This window comes from Carassius carassius, chromosome 31 (assembly GCF_963082965.1).
Source record: "Carassius carassius chromosome 31, fCarCar2.1, whole genome shotgun sequence".
NCBI classification, from domain to species: domain Eukaryota; kingdom Metazoa; phylum Chordata; class Actinopteri; order Cypriniformes; family Cyprinidae; genus Carassius; species Carassius carassius.
The window spans coordinates 27401224-27418589 of NC_081785.1; the positions used below are offsets into that span (position 1 = coordinate 27401224).

Here is a 17366-nt window from a genome sequence, read left to right on the forward strand (position 1 = left end):
GTCTTTGTGTTTCTGTTTTGTGTCGTGTCCTAGATTCTCTCTCATCATCTGAGCTCTTATTTCTCCCACCTGCTGATCATAAATATACTCCATAGAGCTCAGTATATGAAATGTGTGTTGGTGTGTGTGTGCACAAAGTGGCGAGTCGGTGTTTTGTATGGTTTGTGCTTTAGTTCAGATGAGGAGTATGACATCAGTGGAATACAGTCGGTTGTTTTGGTCTTTGATCATTTTGTTGGCACAGACACAGAGAGTCTATGTGACTGCTGGAGAAGAGCAGCTCTATGAATTACTCTGTGCCCATTTCCAGCTAAATCACTGCTCTGTTCTGTTACACGCTCTGGAAGATGGCTGCTCTGGTGGGTACAGACAGCTCTTTTCTCACTCATGCTCAATAACAATATAACAATATAAACATCTGCACCAAATGATATATTTTTGACTTTGTGCCTCTGGGTAAAATGAAGTTATTTTTCCTCTATACTCTCACTATATGATATTATATGAGTCTTCACAGGGTTAACAAGCAGGTGCACTCATGGTTCTCTAGCTGCTCTCTACTGACTAACTGACAATAGCAGCTCCTGAGCTCTGTGTATTTTACTAGGGGAACGGGAAGGTTTTCCTGTCAGGACAATAGCTGCCCTCCTCGTGGCTTGACCTCAGTCCCAGGAGTCTTTAAGGCGAGACGCAGCGATGTCTCCTTGCAGAGCAGTCTGTCGGAGGTAGAGGAGGGCGCCGCTGTTTCCGCACATTGAGTGTCAGCGGTCGTTCCAGCAGGACTACATGGGACAGCGTGACAGGAAACACTGAGTCCCGGTTTCAAAGCTAAACTACTGTTTGTCTGTGTTTGTCTAGTATCTGGGGCACGTGGAGGTCGAGGAGTCTCGTGGCATGCACATCTGTGAAGATGCAGTCAAGAGATTGAAGACGGTAGGTGTAACTTCATCTGTCACATCTCCAGTGCTGGGACAACATCTCCTGTTCTTCATCTGAACACTCTGCTCAGTCCGTGTCTGTCTTCCTTTTTTTTTTTCTGCAGTCGACACCAAGTGGTCTATTTAAAGCGCGTCTGTCTCCTCCTGCTGTTCTCTTCCTCTTCCGCTGGTCTCGCTTATGCTGTCAAGCATCAGGAAAAAAAAGTTGAATATAAGTTGAGCTCAGTCAACAGCAATACACAGAAAACATATTAGCAGTTCGTCCCTTAAAAGAAAGTTTAGCATTTATTGTAAAAAAAAATAAATAAATGGAAAGAAATGAATGCTTTTATTCAGCAAGGGTGTGTTAAATGGATAAAAGGTCATGGTAAAGAAACTTGTGTTATCAAGAAAGATCTGTTTTGAATAAATGCATTTCTTTTTAACTTTTAATTCATCAAAGATTCCTGAAAAAAGTTAACAATATTAAGCAGCACAACTGTCTCCAACATTGATGATAAATCATCATATTAGAATGATTTCTGAAGATCGTGCGACACTGAAGACTGGAAAAATGATGCTGAAAATTCAGCTGCGCATCACAGAAATAAATTACATCTTACACTATATTCACATAGAAAAAACATTGTTTTAAAATGTAATATAATTTCACAATATTACTGTTTTTTTCTGTATATTTGGTCGAATAAATACTGCCTTGATGAGCATAAAATACTTCCTAAAAAACCCCGCTAGAGCCGGTTCTCGGTCAGGAAGATTTGTGAATCACTGCGCTTCCACAGACATCAAACCCCTGATTGTGTTACTGCATAACCTGCCCACAAACCAACAAGCCACAGCAGTCTTCCTTTACAAGCTTCTCTAGTTTTGGTAACATGCTTAGCATTCAAAGCTATTTAATAGCATCATATTTGCGGGGGGAAAAAATCATTTTTTTGTCTGAAAAATTAAATTAGCCGTGCTGGCTACTTATTTCAGCCGGTGCACAGCTTTGTTTATTAGAATGCACTCAGGAAAAAAAAGGTTAAAAAATATATTTATTTTAAGCTGTATCTTTAAGGTACCAATATGGACTCTTTAGGCACAAAGCTGTGTCTTTTGAAAAGGTACCGCCCCAGTGACGGCTTTTGTACCTTTTTTTTTTCTTTTTCTGAGAGTGTGGGAGTGATGTGGTTTGTGTAGTCTAGACTTTCTGGTGATTGTTTGAAAGCGTGATTCTTTATGAAGGCATTATTCTGAATGCAGAGAAGAGGTAGCATATGATCCGTCCAGACCCCAGCACGTAAGCACACGGTCCGCCCGGAGAGCGACAGGCGGCAGTTTCCTGTCTCAGCAGCGTCCAGCAGAACACATTCCATTCTTCAGGGAAAAGGAAATCCAGTGCTCTGTCTATTCTCCACGTTGACACAGCCTCGCACGCCTCCACCCAGGTTACGCTCTGGAGACGTAGAGGCGTGATGTTTGCATATCTTCTCCTTCTGACCTACTGTTGGAAAAGAGTGCTTTAAAATGTATTTATTTATTTTGACAGGTGTTTTTCCAAATGCACATTAAAACTCAAAGTAGGTGCAGATGAAGTTCATGTGGAGCAGCATTTACTGTGAACCGACACGCTCAAATCATGAGCTGCTCACGTGTAAATGAACACAGTGAAACGTACATTTAAAAATAAAATAAAATGATGTAATAATATTTATAACCATAATAAAATTTGGTTTTATTTTGAATAATCGTGCATCTCTAGTCAGAGTCATATGGCTGTTGCATGAAGTCACAAACACCCTGAACATAACTGATGACATACAGAGCCAGCTTTAACAGATAAGTCATCTCTCGTGACCCTGCAACCTACTCAAACCCTCGCTCGGACAGTGCAAACCTCATTAACCAGAACTGATCAAATTAACCAGAACGCTAAATTAAATGGCTGGACCTGTGTGTCCGTCCTCTAATGTAATAAGATTTCCTGTCACTGAACGCTTTCCATCCGTGTCCAGGAAGTGCTTGTGTCTCTGCAGAGGCTCCTCTTTATTGATGTCATCCACTTGTGTTTATTTATTGTTGCTGTGCTGGTTGCACTTAACATGATAAATGTGTGTATAACGTACAAGCTGTTCATCTTATCGTCAAGGAATATCGGCATAATCTCCGGATTGGCCAGTGGTTACATTTTAAGCCTTTATCGGCCGATTCTGATAACGTTCTGATAATATTGTACATCCCTTGTTATTTTTACATTTTGATTTTGCCGCACTCTAAGCTCTGTTTTATGTGTGAGTCAACAATAATGTACAGTTATTATTTGTTTTCACATTTTATTAATGCTTTTTCTATTTCTGTATTAGTTTTTTCTGTACCTAAACTAAATGAACATGATAAATGCTGATTTGGCAGCTAGCTGAAATAAAATAAGTTTAAATAGTAACTCCTTTAAACTGCTGGCCTAGAAGCAGACACCGCTGATGTCATTTCTCTCAAAGCTTTCGAAGTAAATACTCAGTTCTGCTATCGGCTGAGAGAACACTTCAGATGCTAAATGCAGTGCAGGCGTAATGTGCGTTCAGTGTCTTGTTTTGTCATGCTGCATGGCTACCTCAAACTTCTTCTGAAAGTAGATAATGAACAAATATGACCTGTGAATCATGTTCGTTTGTCATTATCTTCTGAATGTTCTTTCACAGCCAGCTCATGATGGTGTCAATGTCAATGTCACCTTTATTTATATAGCGCTTTAAACAAAATACATTGCGTCAAAGCAACTGAACAACATTCATTAGGAAAACAGTGTCAATAATGCAAAAATGATAGTTAAAGGCAGTTCATAAGTGTGATGTGTGGTGTGAAGAAATGAATTCAATTACTTGGAAAGTTATAACGTATTCACAGACGTAACCAAGACTGGTGAATAGACCATACTGCACCGTGCTTGTGGGCCGGTTATGTACATGTAGTAACCATTATAATAATATTCAGATTTCAAACAGTGGAAATGCAGGCCAGTTTTGAGAGAGAGGACAACGACGGGACATTTTAGTTTCTTTCCTCTAGTCTTTCCTGTTTCTATTCACTTTCAGCTCCTGTATTTCTATCTGTCTACAGTCTACGGTTCCTGCACGTTTTTACCGTCCTGCTTGATATGTGGCCATGAATCTCGCGTCCTCCTCCGTCTGTTTGCATATGTACTAAAGTGAATGCATTACAATGTTCTCTTTCTCTAAGCAGGTTTGTTGACATGAGCCATTAAGAGCATCTCGATCCTCTCTGACCCCTCAAACCTCTTTTTTAACCCAATGAGCATCGCTTTTCCTTCTACTGAACTTACATGTGTGGAAACAAACAATAATTTTAAACCTCCACCTCTTTCTGTGCCTTAACTGAAGATGTGGGCTCAGTATATAATGGTTTTGCTGGTCATTGTTACTTGAACTGAAACCCAAAACCTCAGTTAAGGGACATGAAGCCAGTGTAGATGAGAGGAAGTGAGTCCTTGACTTGGTGAACGATGCACTTCTTGTTTTACAGAGGCCACATACACACTGTAAGGTTTAGGGAATGATGACACATTCCTGCACTTAGCATTCCACATGTACAGTATAAGATATATATATATATATATATAGCAGTCAGTGCTACTTCCTCACATTCCTGATTGTTTCTATAGTGATAGCCGAGTTTGGAGTCATGTAGCTGTAAACAAGAAACATGACACCGCTGTCCTTCAATTCAGTAGTAGATGCCATCACCATGCCCAGAAATAACCAAACACTGTGTGTACACTCTTAAAAAGAAAGGTCTTTGCGACAAGAAAACCATTTTTGGTTCCCCAAAGATTCCATGGATGTTACAAATTCTTAACGGAACCATCAATACAATAAAGAACTGAATAAAGTAAGCCTGGTGTGTATGTGGTTGAAGAGTGATTTTGAAATCTTCACACTCTTTCTCTCTTAGCTGGGGTGTGTGTTTGTAGTGATTGAGGATCAGTTCTTTCCCTCGGACTCTTCTGATGTCATCAGAAGCAATGCTAATGAACTACTGCTCACCTGCTGCCATCGCTAACATCATAACATGATTCATTTAAAAGAATAGTTCACCCGAACATCTGAATTCTGCCATGATTTACTCACCCTCACCAAAACCTGTATGGCCCTTTTATTAAGAGAAACACACGAGAGGAAGCAGTAGAAGTGTTCATGCTGCTCTTTTCCAAATGACTGAGACTGAAGCTGTTGAGCTCAGAAAAAAAACCTGAAAAAGCCCCATGAATCAGTGCTTATTATAAGTGTGGGCTCCACTAATAATAATTGTTTTGCTCAGAAATTATAATCACTATTAATAATTAAGGATTTTCTAAGTTCAGAAATGTCATCAAATTTCATTAAAAAAAGAATTGTAATTATACAATAACACACTCTCTACTTTATACAAACTGGTAAAATAAGCTTCTCTCAAAAGCTAAAAAGAGGTTGGATTATGTGTTTATTGCTTTATTAACTGCAAGCAGTAATAAGCAGTAATTTAACTAAAAAAACATTTTTTTTGATTTATAATTTTTGTAGCTCAACATCATCCATCAACTTTTATTGTATAGAAAAGAGCAGTGTAAACATTGTACCTGTTAGAAGGTCATGAGGAGAGTAAATGATCAATTACTCGTGGGTGAACTGTTCCTTCAAGAATAGTGAAATACTCAAACTCACATAGTGGAGTAATAATACTAGAACTGTAACTGCACCAATAACACGACACATGCACACGTGGTGAGTCTGACGGCTGATTGGTGAACTACAGGTGTGATTCCCCCTCCTCTCCTCTCCACCCCTCACAACTTTGTCATTCTTTAACCATCAAACCCCATCAAACCAAACTCCGTCCTGACACAAACTCACAGGACATTGTGTCTGAGTTCATTTGTAACCCTCTCCTGCCTTTTCCTCCCACCAACATCCCCTTACCAACCTCCATTCCAGGACAGAAAGTTCTTCAAGGGCTTCTTTGCAAAAGTAAGTTCTGCTGTGTGCTTTTACGTACTGTCCTGAACATACTCTATGCAAGTACTCAATCTTGAATTTATGTTGTTGCTTCAGTCCTCCATTTATAATTATAATGCAAAATCATGCTGGATTTTCAGTGTTGCAGCAAGGGTCTTTAGAGTCCCCTTCTTCAGTTGGTTTCCTCTTTCAGTTTAGCTACGTTCATGATAGAAGACAATCTTTCTGAGAAGGTTATTTGAAGTTATCTGAATAACAGCACCTCTGACATTTGATGGAAATACTGCCACCCACTTGAGAAGAGGCGGAGTGACAGCGGATCAGTCCAAGGCTAAGTTTACACGACAACGATGTAGTCAAAAACAGAAAAGTTTTTCCCTTGCGTTGTTAAAAGGTTTCTCGGATACACGGCAATGTTTTCAAAACGACTCACGTTTACATATCTGCAAAAATGGCCAAAAACGCTGTATTACATCTGCCAGGCCAGTAGTTGGCGCTGTCACCTTGTTACGATTATATGATGCGTCTCTGCTGTTGGTTGTAATATTGGTGAATTAAATCCACACCTTGCTGAAGAAGCGTTAATAAACTCTTCAGCAGCAACAACCGTACCATGTACTCCGCCATTGTTGTGTATGTTTGTTCGCACTTGCTTTGAAATTGACATGTACTGCACATTTCTACATACCTAACACATACTACAAATTATTATTTTTTTTTTTAAATAGCACGTACTACGCACGCGCATGACGTCACCGTTTTCAAAGATTCCCGTATTGGGTGTTTACACGGAAAGGATAACGGTGGCGTTTTCAAAAACCTGCACTTTGAAACCTGTTTTCAAAAATATGTATTTTCAGTACACAAAACGTCGTTGTCATGTAAACAAACAGGCAAAATGCAAAAAAAGTTTCCCATTTTTGGCTGAAAACGTGTGAAAATGGAAAATGTGTTCAAAAACTGATTACAATAAATTTAATTTCTGTATACTCTTTCAGTTTTCATTTAAAAAAAGAATATTAAGTTAGAATAAGACTTGCTTAGTTAGAATTATAGTTTGAAAGAGTGTGACTATAAACACAATGAGCAGTGTTTAAAAAGTCTTACATTTAATCATAACAAATGTGAGGCCATGGTCCAAGAAAGTCTTAATTATGATTTCAAGAGAACAGAAAGACCAGAATTCCTGTGGTTTAATGTGACGATTAAACTTCAAAAGGCTATGATTTATTAAATAAACATGACCGGTGCTGCACTGTTTCAACTCATCCAGTTTCTTAAAACTGGTTTAAAGGCTGAGATGTGAAGTTTTTGTGAAAACCTGAATCTGAACTGCAAGTCATGCTTTTTGCAGTTGAATATGTTACCACAGACATTGCCCTACCCCACTCATATGGTAATAATTTTATTTGTGCAGGTCTTAAAAAGTCTTAAATTTGAGCCTAAAAGTCCTGCAGAAGCCCTGAATGAGGCTGTGAAAGCAGCTGGGGAGTTCTTGTGAAGACGTTTAATGTCCCGACAACCTGTGTAGTCCTATTGAGACACTTGTCACCAATCACTTTTTATAAAGTTCAGCTTGCTTCCATGGTTTGGCCTTCAAAACTATGACACACCTGCAGTACTCCATTTTTTATTTGATTGTCCTAAATGGATGATTTATTATATCACGACTAAATGTAATGATAACTCCTACTGTATGGCTTTTCCGTAATACAAAGAGTAGTCTCCTGTCACAGGTGGTTTTATTTCTCCTCTAGAGGGCACTCTATTACACTTGCAACTAAAATCTCTCATTATTGATTTAACCAGTTTTCCACAAAGCAACAATTGGTGCCAATTAATCTGTAAAAACATCATATGGATCGACCTCTGCTCTTGAGTACTGAAGTCTGGTTACACTACAGTCTCAAAGTGAATGAAGGACTGTGTTTGTGTACTTTTGCATAGAGTATGTTTGTGGCTCAAACGTGTGTGAATGTGTGTACACTTTTTTTTCCCTCCACTGATAGATTAGTTCGCTCCTAAAACATGCCTGGAGCAGTAGACGAGTGGGTGCAAAGGGGCAAACTGAGTTTCAGAACTCATCTTGTCTTCTTTGATGTAATGAAAGTGTGTGTGTGTGTGTGTGTGTGTGTGTGAATCAGGATGTGTGTTTGTTTGCGTGGTTCACTTCTACTGTTTCTCCTTTGTCGTGTCATATGCCAAGCCTGCTCCTAACACTGCTGTAACCTTCTCAAAACTCAATGTTTTTGAACTTTTCTCTGTTTTCAGGTGTTGTTGGTAGATGAAAGTGCCTTTGTATGAAAGTCGAAGAGGGTGAAGGGCCTCAACAGGGGGATCTTGTGGGGAAATCAGCTCTCTTCTCTTCTTTGTGCATCTCTTTTCCCATCCGTCTCTCACTGTGTGTGTTGTGTGTGTCCACACAGGCGGGTAAGAAGGCCGTGCGAGCGGTGCTCTGGGTGTCTGCGGATGGCCTGAGGGTCGTAGATGACAAGACAAAGGTACTGAAGGACTCTAAACTGACCGATGATGATCCACCAGATAACCAAATTACAGTTCATTTCGAAATGATTATGTGAATCAGTCAGCCTATTAAATTAAAATTTCTGAGTCATTAGAATGATTTGTTCATGCACTCTTGTGAATGCAACAAGTTAACTAAAACCATTCAAAATTGCTTTTTTTCAGCTTGTTGGCATAAATATGAATAGAAAAAGCAAATATTATGAAATGTGCAAATATTTAAAAAGGCTGACTAATAAAAATAAGGCACAGTGGCACACTAACAAATTTACTGGAAAAAAAAAATTAATTAAAAATATTATGGAAAAATGTAATAGCATACAAATGATTCTAAAATAACACACTGATGTTTCGTAAATGGCTTTAGCAGACTTTGGATATCGTGTGTGAATCATACTGTCCACGTTCATGATGCTCTTGCGTCACTGAAAGCTTCAGTCCCATTCATTGCTAATGCACAGAAAAGAGCATCTCTTCCAAATGTCTTTTTTGTGTTCCTGAAAGCGGTTTGGATGAATCCGTGCTGGTGTGTTCATGCACAGTTGTTCTGCCTCCTGCTGGTGAGAGTCAGTCATTGCTCATCGCTGCATGAAGGACTGCTGGCTGGGTTTACTCTGGAAGATGCTCCACTTAGTTGCATATGAATTCTGAGGAACTTTTACAAATGTACAGGCTTTTACTGATGCAGATGCCTGCAAAAGCAGAAATAGCTAAATAATTTTTAATCTTACCAAATTTGTCATTGTTTATAAATCTGTTGTTAACAAAAGAGAAGCGTCAAGGTCTTGACATGTGAACGTTATTCACAGCCATGAATATTAGTATCAGTGTCATTTCAGTTTCATCAATTTTCTTTCTCTGAAAATACAATTATTATTATTATTAAATACTCTATCTTTTATTGTTCATTATAATAGTATAATTACTTTAGTTATTTAGTTCTTTTTAGAATCCAATAAAATCAAAACCATACTTAAATTCACATTTTAAAACTAGTATTTAAACATTTTCTCAGTTTATGGCCCCGGATTCTTCTGAGGGTTTGCATTTTTGTCTCCCTTTGTCACCTTTCCCACTGTTTTTGAATATAGCCCGAGTGCAGATGTGTGAGGGCACTCTGTTGGAATGACACCTGTTTTGTTCCCAGGATCTGATTCTGGACCAGACGATAGAGAAGGTTTCCTTCTGTGCGCCAGATCGTAACTTCGAGCACGCCTTCTCCTACATCTGCAGAGACGGGACCACGCGCCGCTGGATCTGCCACTGCTTCATGGCCATCAAGGACTCGGTGAGATGCTCGTCTCTGACGGAGACACTTGTGACCTTCATTTTTCCTATTTGCCTCTTTATATGAAATGGTGTTTTTGTCAAGTAGCTAGTAAAACTAGAATTGTTCTGCATCGCATAATCTGTGTTGTACTATTACAGTACTATCATTGTCAAGTTGTCATTTTTTAGAAAGACTAAATGTTGTGTCCAAACAGCCACATGTAAAATCAGATTTTATTAATGTCAAAATTGCAAAGTGTCCAAGAAAGAAATTTAAATTGCAGATATATGAAATTCAGATGGAATTGTGAAACATTCAGTCACAATTATAAAAATAAACTCACTATGTGTGTAATACATTACAGAGACAACAATACAGACTAGAATACAACATGAAAACTGGACTGAAGAGTTTATTACTTATCTTAAACCACATATATACAGTTTTAGGTTACATCTGCATCTGTCTCAATATAAAACCAGCAGTGATTGATTTTACTATTGCTATTTTTATTTTTGTTGAAAAATATCATCATATCAGATATCGGCATGCTGTAAAACGACTAATATTTATATAATGAGTAATTGATGATATGTATAATTAAAGCCCCCCGCCTGTGTTCTGGTGTCGGTCTCAGGGCGAGCGTCTGAGCCACGCGGTGGGCTGTGCGTTTGCTGCGTGTCTGGAGCGCAAACAGAAGAGGGAGAAGGAGTGCGGGGTCACGGCCACTTTCGATGCCAACCGCACCACGTTCACACGCGAGGGATCCTTCCGCGTCACCACAGCCACGGAGCAGGCCGAGAGAGAGGAGGTCATGAGACAGCTGCAGGACGCCAAGAAAGGTGTGTGAGAGAGATTTAATACAGTGGATCAAGTCCAAAGACTCGTCACACGAGCTCAGGGCTTCAGGGATGTGATGTTCATACAATTCAGCATTTCTTTGTTTATGTATGCTTCCATGCAGAAGTTTGGAGTCAATAAACTTTTTTTTTTTTTTTTTTTTTTATGTTTTTGAGAGTCTCTTATGCTCACCCAGCATGCTTTTTTTTTTTTTTTATAACAAATACAATTAACCAGTAATTTTATGAATATTATTATTTAAAATGACTCTTTTCATTGTGAATCTGTGTTCATACTGTATGTAATGTATTGCTGTGATCAAAGCTGAATTTACTCCAGTCTTCAGTGTCACATGATCTGTCAGAAATCATTTGTGAAAACACTTGCGCTGCTTCATATTTTTGTGGAAACTGTAAAAGATTTTTGTATATGTCACTTTTGATCAATTTAATTCATCCTTACTAATTAGAAGTATTCATTTCTTAACATTTGTTTGAAGACCACTGCTCTCTGTAAAACTGATTGTGATTAAAAACAATAACAAAGTTGATCACAAAAAAAGAGAAAGATTTCTGATTATTATCAATGTTGAAAACAGTTTTACTGCTTCATATTTTTGTGGAAACTGTGATACATTTTTTCAGGATTCTTTGATGAACAAAGTTCAAAAGAACTGGAAATTATTCAAATTATAAATCTTTTTTAACATTAATATACATGTCACTCACTGTCACTTTTGATCAATTCATTCTTGATGAATAAAAGTATTAATTTTGAGACCATAAACACCAATTGACACCAATTAGTTAAGTGATGTGTATCATGTGCATTGCCATGCATCGATGGTACTAAGTTTATCTTTGTTCATTCGTGCTGTTGTACTTTCACGAGTCTCTATTTTAAGTAGGCTATGAATCCAAAATGTTTTTGCACACATGTGTGGAGTAAACCAGTTTTGTATTATTGTCTTCTTTGCAGCATTAAAACCAGCAAACAACATTCTCTTCTTTAATCAGCTTGTACAGGAGTTAGAATCGTCATTGAGAAGATATAAACATGGATAATCAGAAATGTTTCTAGACCAGCAAATCAGAATATTAGAATGATTTCTGAAGATCATCAGACTGGAGCAATGTTGTTGATTAAATTCAGCTTTGATCACCGGAATAAATTATATTTGAACATGTATTACAATAGAAATCAGTTATTTTAAATTGTAATAATATTTCACCATTTTTACTGTATTGTTAATCAAATAAATTCAGGCTCGGTGAGCATTAGATACTTCTTTTAAAAACATTAACATCAAAAAAATCATTCTGACCTCAAACTCGAGGCCTGTCTCAAGTGTCCAATGTGTTTTGATGGTGAGTGCGTGAGCGGGTCTAACCGTTCCTCTGTCAGCAGACTCTGAGGGTGTGTTGGGCGGCTCCTCTGTCGGCGTGTCTAACCCTGTGGTCACCCTCGCTGGACCCAATGGCTCTTCATCCTCTCCTCCTCTGCCCATGACCACTCTGGCCCCTCAGGAAGCCAATCCTCACGCCATTCCTCGACGCCACGCAACCGTGGAGGCTCTGGCTCGCCAGGGCTCGTTCAGGGCCTTCTCTGCGCTCAGTCAGAAGACCTCTCCCTTCAAACGGCAGATGTCGCTGCGCATGAACGAGCTGCCCTCCACCATGCAGCGCAAGTCTGACTTCCCCATCAGAAACACCGGTGAGGCTCTGCAGTCTGGCATTACCTGCCCTCTTGAAATCTCCAATCTCCAATCAGGGCTGGGTTTTTATTTAGTTCAGTTAGATTCACAAGCTTGCATTTCAATTTAATCTGTTTGTTTCGACACCTTCTGATGTTTCCTCGTGTTAAATTTGTTTCTTAACTTGTAGTAAAGAGGAAGAGATGATCCGTTTATTTGCAACTTGAACTGAGGTACTACAGGGATCATGTCACATTAAAGAGCATCAAAACCACATTTATTTGAGTTTCATCATAGAACTGACAGAATTTAATCGAGACTTGTTTCAAGTCAAGACTTGTTTCGTATCAAAAGTAGTGAAGTACAGTGCTTATTGTGATTATTGAATGGTAAGTTTGCTACAAATAATGCTTTGGTGAAGTTTTGTTCATGCATCAGCTTATAACAGAACAGACTAAGGGGCCGTTTACACCTGGCCACTTCATGCGTTTTCTCAGATCGGATAGCTATCCGATCGTGAAAAGACCAGGTGTAAATGCCCTCCGAAACGCATTTGAGACGGATTTGAATCCGATCGCTCAAACCACTTCAGGAGGTGATCTGGGCCGCATTTTGATCGCAAATCAAAGTGAAAGTAAGTCGCGAACGCTTAACACACAATCATCATCATTAATAGTAGAGAAACGAAATGATCTTACCAGTGCTGTTGCCGCTCTCTCTTATTACAGTCTTTGATTTTGAAATTTTAGCTGATGATCAATAAAATGCAGCTCATATCTGTTGCTTTCGGTGACGTGCGCTCCATTAAATCTGCATATAGCGCGGGAATTGAAGATCGGATTTAAATCCGTTTCGCAAAAACACATTCATGTGACCAGGTGTAAATGGAACCGTTTTGATAAATCAGATAGCTATCCGATCTGAGAAAACGCATGAAGTGGCCAGGTGTAAACAGCCCCTAAAAGATTGGTTCTTGGGATTTAAGAACTAATATCAGTTAATCAAAACAAGAATTGATTAAAATCAGCCCTACTTTACTAGATGTCCTCCACTCTTTCCCCTTCTGTTATCGTACCCAACACTTGACGATGTTGTTTTGTTGCCTTCAGAGCAGCAGTGTTTCCTGCAGCAGGTGTGAGTAGTGAATTTTGTCCTGTGTGTTTGTGTTTTTTAGTGCCGGAGGTGGAGGGTGAGGGCGACAGCATCAGCTCTCTGTGCACTCAGATCACATCCACCTTCAGTGGGCCTCCAGAGGACCCGTTCTCCTCCGCACCGATGCCCAAACCCACCTCCTCACCGCAATCACCCTCAGCTCCAGGTCAGCTACACCCTCACACTCCCCGTAGTTTACACAGGAGTAGATGGATGTTTTATGGCTTGCACCAATACCTATTGTTACTAGTTAGCTGGTCAGTGTTTACATTATGTAAAAGAGTCAACACACACTGTGCAGTTTCTGTATCCGAATGAATTTAAACTTTTTTTGTCAAAAATTATCAGAACTTGATATATAATGACATTCAAATGGTTGATTTATTTCAAAAGTTTGAATGTTTTTGAAAGAACTCACTTCTGCTCAGCTAGGCTGCATCTATTTAATCCAAAACATAGCAAAACATTAAAATTGTGAAATATTTCTACAATTGAAAAATTACTATATAAACAATTTGTAAAATGTAATTTATTTCTGTGATGCACAGCTGTATTTTCAGCATCATTCCTCCAGTCTTCAGTGTCACATGATCTTCAGAAATCAGAATAATATGCTGATTTACTGCTCAAGAAACATTTCTGATTATTATCAGTGTTGAAAACAGTTGTGCTGCTTTAATTGTGCTGTTTAATTTTGTGGAAACCGTGATATATACAGTATACAAATAAACTCATCGACAACTAGCTAGTAAATTTGTCAGCCATCTATATTACTAACGCAAAGCTTCTGACAACAGAGGAATTTTCCTCCTGCTGTCACCATACTTTGAACAAGCGCAACTAAAACCATGCGATTCAAGCCTAGTCTCTATAGTCCCAAAATCTTGATTAGGGGCAGAACTAATCAAATCGTCTTCGCAGCCCATAATGTGTGTGTGTGTGTGTGTGTGCATTTCTATATGTTAGCACTCTGTCTGCTTGTGTCCGACTCTGTCTCTAATCTTCACGTCCTGTCTGCTTCTGTAGTTAATGGTGCAGTTCCTGGCTTCAACCCTCCTAGTGTCACTGTAATTGCTGCAGCTAACTCACCCGTGCTGCCGCCCCCGCTGCCTGTTCGAGAGACTAACCCCTGGGCCAAGACCCCAAACACAGCCCCCACCCCAGCACACATAGGTAAGAGCTGGGCTTCCTGCCACAGGAAGTGCTGACCGTGCAGAATAGTTGCTGAGGAGTTCATTTAGGTTATAATGTAAGGTTATACAACTGTGAGCAGCTGTTGCATAATTCATAAAACTGCTTTTGAATGACTTCACAAGTTAAGCATGCAACTTATTTGGTTTATTTTAGATGCTAATTGTAGTTTGCAAATGAGCAGTCAGTCATGGTCACAGTCTATTTATGATGACGTGTTTGGAAATGTATGTTTAAATAAAAGTATATGGTTAAAAAGTGTTTTATTTAGTATTCACCGTCCTGTTGGAATTATTGTCTAAAAATCAAAGGAATAAGAAGAGTTATATAAAGAGAGGGTTATATATATTGCAGTAAACTGTGAAAGAGGACTCACTCACACTCTGTCTAGCAGGAGGCTTTTTGTGTCCTGGAGAACCACCAGCAATTTTTTTTATGTCTCTCTTATCCGACTCACCCATTAGAGGTCTTGAGGTCTTGTGAGTTGATAATCTGATGAGTTGAAGTGCTGGGGGTAATCCAGGACTAGGATTGGGAACCAGTGAGATAGATGGACCTCGTTGACCATTGGCCACTTAAAAATGCATGTATGGATTATCCTTTGGCGATAGCAAATTAACTGTTGTTGCATTGAATAAGGCTCTTCTGGGGACTCGATTCTCTGGAGTGGAATCGACTCCCAAAATTTGGAATAAGCACTCGATTCTGAATGTCTCAGAACTGGAAGCTTGATTCCTTTTGGAGTCCCAGCCCTAGAGAGAGAGCCTCCAAACCAGGGGGGTCCAGTACTGCTCCTGGAGGGCCACTGTCCTGCAGAGATCAGTTCAACTGAAATTATGGCGCTTTTCCACTACGTGGTACATCTCGACTCGGCACGGCTCAGTATGGCACGGCTCGGTGTGCATTTCCACTGAAGTTTAGTATCGCTTTATAGTGGATGGGATTATTCACATATCGTTATAGTTGCGACGCGACTCCTGAAAAATTGTTTAAATTCTGCGTCGCCCCATCAAGCAATCGCTGGATCCACTCCTTTGGTATCAATGAGAGGAACATCTGTACTTTCTCAACAGACAATGAAACAGACACTTTTTGGTTGTTAAAAAAAGGTGCGCTCGTTCAAAAAAAGCTTCATAAGACACACCTGAACTGGCTGATCAAGGTCTTACTTGGCATGTGTTTTGAGGCCAAACTCTGCAGGACAGTGGCCCTCCAGGACCGAGTGTGGACACCCCGGCTCTAAATTGTTAATGGTTTACCAGAATAAATGGCATGCTTACTAAAAACTGTTCTTGTTCTGTCCTGTAGGGAGCGAGTGGGCAAAACCTGCACCCACCGCGGGAGCCTCACCTGTCGTCAGCGCAGCTTTTCCTACACCCCCCTCCTCTCACAAACGTACACCATCAGAAGCCGACCGCTGGCTGGAGGAGGTGACCAAGTCTGTGCGAGCCCAACAGCCCGCCGTCATTGCAAGAACCAACACGCCTCCCGCTCAGCAGCCCTTCCCAGCTCCCGTGCCTGTCCCTACGGCACCGGGCCCTTCTGCACCCTTCATGCCAGGCATCCCTCCATCTGCGGTCCCTACTGTACCCCCACGCCAGCCAGCATTCCACACTCAGGCGCCAGCGTCCTTCCCAGTGTCCAACGGGATCCCGTTTGTGCAACCAGCCTTTCCGGTGGTTGGCATTACACCTTCGCAGATGGTGGCCAACGTGTTCGGTTCTGCCACGCAGACTCAGCCCATCGCGGTACCTGTTCAGGTGCCTCAGGCACTGCTCCAGTCTTCACCTTTCTCCACTCCACCAACAGGCCAGTTTGACACCCAGGCTGTGTGCAGCCCCTTCGGCAAACCGCTCCTACCTCCGGTGACAAACGCCACAGTCCTGCAGCCACCGAAAGTCAATGCCACATTTAATGGGGCTAACAGCTGGGCAGCAGTGTCATCACCTGGGCAGTCTGTGGCAGTGCAGCAACAGGCTGATGCCTTCGAGGCCCAGTGGGCCGCACTGGAGAGCCGCTCACAACAACGCACCGCTCCTTCACCCACAAACCCCTTCTCCACCGAGCTCCACAAGACATTTGAGATCCAACTCTAAGGACAGAAAGCCACATTGAAGGACAATGCGATGGACGACTTTAGCCCGCAAACCACTTCAGATCCATGTCTACGTCGTCGATTTTTTTGTCTGTACATCCGTGTCTGGTTTTTGCTTGTGACATGAACAGATGGAGACAAGGGGGTTAATGAAGGTGCCCCCAGAAACGCAGCGAGTACAACTTCCGGCGTTTATGGCGCAATTATGTCCAAGACAAATTAGAGTGACAAGATGATGGTAAAAGAAACTTTAGATGCTCTAACGTTGACCCCGTAATGTTCAGTGCTCCCTCTACCCGGACTAACTCATCTCACAGCGCCCCCTAGCAGGCTGGATGACTGCTCCCTACCTGAAGGACGAGGCACTTCACAGACCTTCCGGGTTCACGAGGTTCTTGTAGAACTTCGTAATCAGAAGAGGAAGAAGCATGAGAATGCCAAAATCTTTATTTTTATGCATTAAGTATATTTTAAATAGCTTTGAAATTTAACTGAAGAGCTGTAAATAATCTTTCCAAAGGTGCAGGCTTATTTTGTGTGCAAACAGGAACAGAGCATATATATATATATATAGGCATGAAGGGATGGTTTTCATTTCTCGTCTCTATTCAGTTTAAATCTTCTGGCCACCATGCATAGTTTGGATGCTCATACTTTGTAAATAGACAATCCA

At 40.5% G+C, this 17366-nt stretch overlaps 1 protein-coding gene across 4 annotated transcripts in view; it reads left to right on the top strand.

Annotated features, from left to right (window-relative positions):
• The window catches only part of numb (NUMB endocytic adaptor protein), a 71210-nt gene extending 54100 nt beyond the window's left edge, over positions 1 to 17110 (top strand). The window contains exons 3-11 of one of the 4 annotated variants that reach the window (XM_059519435.1): positions 859 to 933; positions 5909 to 5941; positions 8356 to 8430; positions 9600 to 9740; positions 10360 to 10564; positions 11970 to 12275; positions 13430 to 13573; positions 14434 to 14580; positions 15907 to 17110. In XM_059519435.1, the coding sequence (XP_059375418.1) occupies positions 859 to 933; positions 5909 to 5941; positions 8356 to 8430; positions 9600 to 9740; positions 10360 to 10564; positions 11970 to 12275; positions 13430 to 13573; positions 14434 to 14580; positions 15907 to 16694 (1914 nt within the window). In that variant the 3' untranslated portion in view covers positions 16695 to 17110. The remainder of the gene's footprint in view (positions 1 to 858; positions 934 to 5908; positions 5942 to 8355; positions 8431 to 9599; positions 9741 to 10359; positions 10565 to 11969; positions 12276 to 13429; positions 13574 to 14433; positions 14581 to 15906) is intronic. The other 3 variants (XM_059519437.1, XM_059519436.1, XM_059519438.1) reach the window with 3 other exon arrangements.
• Positions 17111 to 17366: the final 256 nt, after the last annotated feature.